Here is a 4,540-nt window from a genome sequence, read left to right on the forward strand (position 1 = left end):
CTCTCTCTCTCTCTCTCTCTCTCTCTCTCTCTCTCTCTCTCTCTCTCTCTCTCTCTCTCTCTCTCTCTCTCTTTATTTATTTATTTATCTATCTAGGTATTTAACTTTTTATTGTTTTTATGCCAACTTATCCACTCGACACTGCGGAACAGTCAGGAAGTCATATGTATTAAGTTAGAAACCACTTCTTTATAACAATACAGGTACTCTCTACCTATATCCTATATATCACTATGATTAGGTTACTAATAACATTACATGGGCAATACTAATGTTCTTTTGATGTCAACTTTATGTTTGTCGAAATGTCAATTCCAAATGAATGAATGAATTAGATAGGTACCTATGTCCAATAGATCAGTTGCGCTTTCTTGGGTGATATTGCAAAGTCATAGAGCAAGAAAAATGAGGACCAACGGAATTTTTCTTTTTCTTCTACGACTTCTAGAGCCCGAGATAAATCGATTTAAAAAATACCGGTAAATCGTGGTACCCAGGGGTGAGAATTTTGGTAAGAGTGCCACTAGTGACCAAATATCTAGCAAATTCAGACATAATTTTCAGACAAAATCCTTCATAATTTTCAGACAAAATCCATGTTGGATCAGAATATCAAGCCAATGTCCCAAACAATGTTCTGGATAAAAGTTTCTGCTATTTAGAATTGGACAAATCGGATTCTGTGTGGCTCCCGTCCAAAATCAACTTTACAAATGAAGAATGTGAGTATAGTAGTTTTTAAACTCCACTTTGAGGTGATCCTAGTTCACAGTTTGGTTCTAACAGTGGTCCCAGGCACAAGCAAACCAATTGAACCTGCATTCAAAGAACGTAGCTTCTTTCTAAATTAGATTCCTTAACAAAGTTACATTCTTGGATTAATAAAGATTCTAATTGAAAAAGAGTAAAGAAGATAGGTTGGAAAGGAATGAAAGTCAACATCCCTCCCAAATATTCCAGGTTGGCTCTTTGGCTATTCTACAAATGTCACATCTAATCCCATATTCCATTTACAAACTAACTAAGCCTTTTAAAAACTTTTTGCTTTTTCAGTGGACCAGTATTTGAAACACGCCTATTACACTTACAATATTTGCGAGGAACAAGCATTGTCTTTGTTACATACTTGAAGGCATAAGCAAACCAACTGAACCTACATTCAAAGAATGTAGCTTCTTTCTAAATTAGATTCCTTATCAAAGTTACATTCTTGGATTGATAAAGATTCTAATTGAAAAAGAGTAAAGAAGATAGGTTGGCAAGGAATGAAAGTCAACATCCCCCCAAACATTCCAGGTTGGCTCTTTGGCTATTCTACAAACATCAAATCTAATCCCATTTTCCATCTACAAACTAAGCCTTTTAAAAACTTTTTGCTTTTTCAGTGGACCAGTATTTGAAACATGCCTATTACACTTACAATATTTGCGAGGAACAAGCATTGTCTTTGTTACATACTTGCTGTTATGATTTGAACAAAGCTCGTGTAACTTTGACTCAAACAAAGTGTGTTGAAGATACTTTGGACAAATGGAGTCATCAAGAACGAGAACATTTCATCAATGCCTACAATTATCACGGGAAGAAATTCAAACTAATCCAAGCTTCTGTAAGTTGTATTTGATTTATCTTTATCCATAATCGACAAGTTTCATCACCCCTTTTATTTTGTAACAATGATAAATTATGAAGCTGCTAAGCTATTTCCCGGTAAGTACCTACCTAACTACCTATTCGTATAGTCAACAACTTGTAATCACCCATTCGATACCTATTTTGTAATTCTCTTCAAGAAGGTATAGGTAGGTAGATAACTAAAATACTAAAATAAATGTGGAAAGTAAAGAAAACGAAAAAAAAACGCCGTTTTTTTATGTCTCGAGAATCTTTATAGACGGCCTCTGCCAAGGATGTTAACCTAATGGTTTTGTATAGGAATTTCGCAAATCTTGGATTCTGATGTGTTTTTTATGTGGATGATAGCTACAGGTACCTGGCTGTATTTTTTTTTCTTTTTTTTTTTTTTTTAATTTTTGGACTATCTCTCAATATTGATTGCCCAAGTACTCGGAATTCAGAACTAGATGGTATTGACTGCCCGAGTAGTCAAAATTCTGGACTAGGAGTGAACATTGACAGTATAGAACCCTCGATATTACATCAAGACTTGACACTGAGCACGGACAATGCAGTCATGGACATTGCAGGTAACAAGGGGTTACTTGGATTTTAGATGAGAATTTTTCATTGAGAAGTTAAAAAAAAAGTCAAGACATTTAAATTTAGAAATTTAGACAGCATAACAAGAAAGTCACTTTTTTTTCTAAGAATTTCTTTTAATCAAACGGTTTGTCTCATTTTGATAAAATTTGGCAAATACATATGATGTTCAATACATTTAGGAGATAATCACTTGGATTTTGGGTCCAATAGAACTGTTGCGCTGACTCAGGTGAGGTTTTAAAAGTCAGAGAGCAGAAAAAATGAGGAACTAGGGAATTTTTCTTTTTCCTCCAAGACTTCTAGACGGTAAATCGTGAACTTTGACGTCACGGCATACATTCCCGTACACGATGGCGTCACATCAAATGTCCTGAGCAGGCAACACAATGTGTTTGTGCGCATACGTTTCTGCGCATTTCTTTCTGCTCCTCCGCAAGCGTGCTTGCATACTGGCGCTACCTAGCGGACGAAATATTAAGAAGTTAAAAAAAAAGTCAAGACATTGACATTTTGAGAAATTAAAAAAAAAACTGTCATGACATAATTTAGACATTTTGGCAGCATAACAAGAAAGTCACTTTTTTTTCTAAGAATTTCTTTTAATCAAACGGTTTGTCTCATTTTAATGAAATTTGGCAAATACATATGTTCAATACATTTAGGAGATAATCACTTGGATTTTGGGTCCAATTGAACTATTGCGCTGACTCAGGTGAGGTTTCAAAGTCAGAGAGCAGAAAAAATGAGGAACTAGGGAATTTTTCTTTTTCCTTTCTTTTTTCGATTTAAAAAATACCGGTAAATTGTGAACTTTGATGTCACGGCATACGTTCCCGTACACGATGACGTCACATCAAATGTCCCGAGCAGGCAACACATTAATGTGTCTGTGCGCATTTCTTTCTGCTCCTCCGCAAGCGTGCTTGCATACTGGCGCTACCTCTGTAGTTCTGTACTAGTCTGTAGGTTTCATATGTTGAAATGTTTGTTCAACACGTGATTCTGACTAAGTCGGGGTGCACTCAGCCTCGAGAGAACGGTTGACAACTGAGAGGAGCTGATGGTTCAAATCCCCGCGGAAAGCGAGGTACAAAAAAGCTGACCCGAAAGTTGATAGAACCTACCAATGACCCAAAGTTCAAGGGCTGAAAAAAAAAACTTGATCTGTGATTAAGAGCATCAATATTGTCCAGAGCACATACCAATCATTTTTAACTACCTATAGGTACCCTTCCAGATATCAACCATTCTCAATAGTGCTTAACATTGAGGCTGGTTCCACAGACGCGCGACTTTGAGTTCAATAGCGCGTAAGTATTCGGCTGCAAATTCGTGCAAAACTAAACCTACGAAAATAATAGAGACCCTCTATAGCAGAGGTTCTCAAAGTTTGTTCTCAAAGTTTGAGATAAATCAGGGGGGGGGGGGGGGGGGGCTTTTTTGTTTTTTTATTTTATGGGTTTGTAGATATAGGCCGAGTCATCGCCTCGTTCACGCGAATCAACTGTTTCAGGGCAAACAGGTGCTTCGTTATTTACGGTTTTTCCCCTAGACTCCCTTGAGAATCGAACCCTATTTTGGCGAAGTTGGGCGACCATGTTAAACACGTCGTTAGCCAGTCTAGTTAGCTTGGAGGGTAGCGCGTCTGCCTTGTAAGCGCTAGGTCACAGATTCAATTCCTGTCCGGCGAATTTTATCTAAAACAGATAAGGTTCATTCTCGGAACGGCTGGCTTTCTCCTTCCTATCTTTTTTCTCTCTTCGCTTTCGGGACGATAAGATCTTAGTTCCCTCTATGAAACCACATGAAAATAATAATAATAAAACACCAACAACTCATCAGAACTCCTCAATCAAACCTATACCATACTCTTGTTTTGCAGGGAACCAAAGTGAGCTCGAATCAAATCAACTCCATGTTCGCGCGATGTTCATCGTGTAAGAACATCCTGGACACTTGGACTTTCAGTTCCACACAAGGCATCGTATGTTATGCGTGTAAACCCAGTGAGCAAGCAGTGGGCAATACCGATCCGGGGGTAGAAGGGAGCACGGAGGGAGCAAAGTTACCTCCTATTCCTGAAGGTAAAAAAAAACTTTCGCCTCGTAGAGTAAACATCTTTTAAATTGTATTGTTTTGTACAACGCTTATGGTACCTGAGATCAATCAATGTAATTTCTCAATTGTTTAGCCGTAATATACATTGTATCTTAGGCTAAATAATTGAGAAATCAATCAAATCAATCAATGTAATTTCTCAATTGTTTAGCCGTAAGATACATTGTATCTTAGGCTAAATAATTGAGAAATCACATTG

The 4,540-nt window shown here is 37.4% G+C and overlaps 1 protein-coding gene across 1 annotated transcript in view; it reads left to right on the plus strand.

Moving 5' to 3' along the window:
• The first annotated feature begins 1,265 nt into the window (after nucleotides 1-1,265).
• LOC113471042 overlaps nucleotides 1,266-4,540 on the plus strand; it is a 10,809-nt gene continuing 7,534 nt past the window's right edge. The window contains exons 1-3 of the mRNA XM_026829900.1: nucleotides 1,266-1,296; nucleotides 1,386-1,609; nucleotides 4,106-4,307. Coding sequence (XP_026685701.1) covers nucleotides 1,266-1,296; nucleotides 1,386-1,609; nucleotides 4,106-4,307 — 457 coding nt within the window. The remainder of the gene's footprint in view (nucleotides 1,297-1,385; nucleotides 1,610-4,105; nucleotides 4,308-4,540) is intronic.

This window comes from Diaphorina citri, unplaced genomic scaffold, assembly GCF_000475195.1.
Source record: "Diaphorina citri unplaced genomic scaffold, Diaci psyllid genome assembly version 1.1 scaffold2031, whole genome shotgun sequence".
In the NCBI taxonomy this organism is placed as follows: Eukaryota; Metazoa; Arthropoda; class Insecta; order Hemiptera; family Psyllidae; genus Diaphorina; species Diaphorina citri.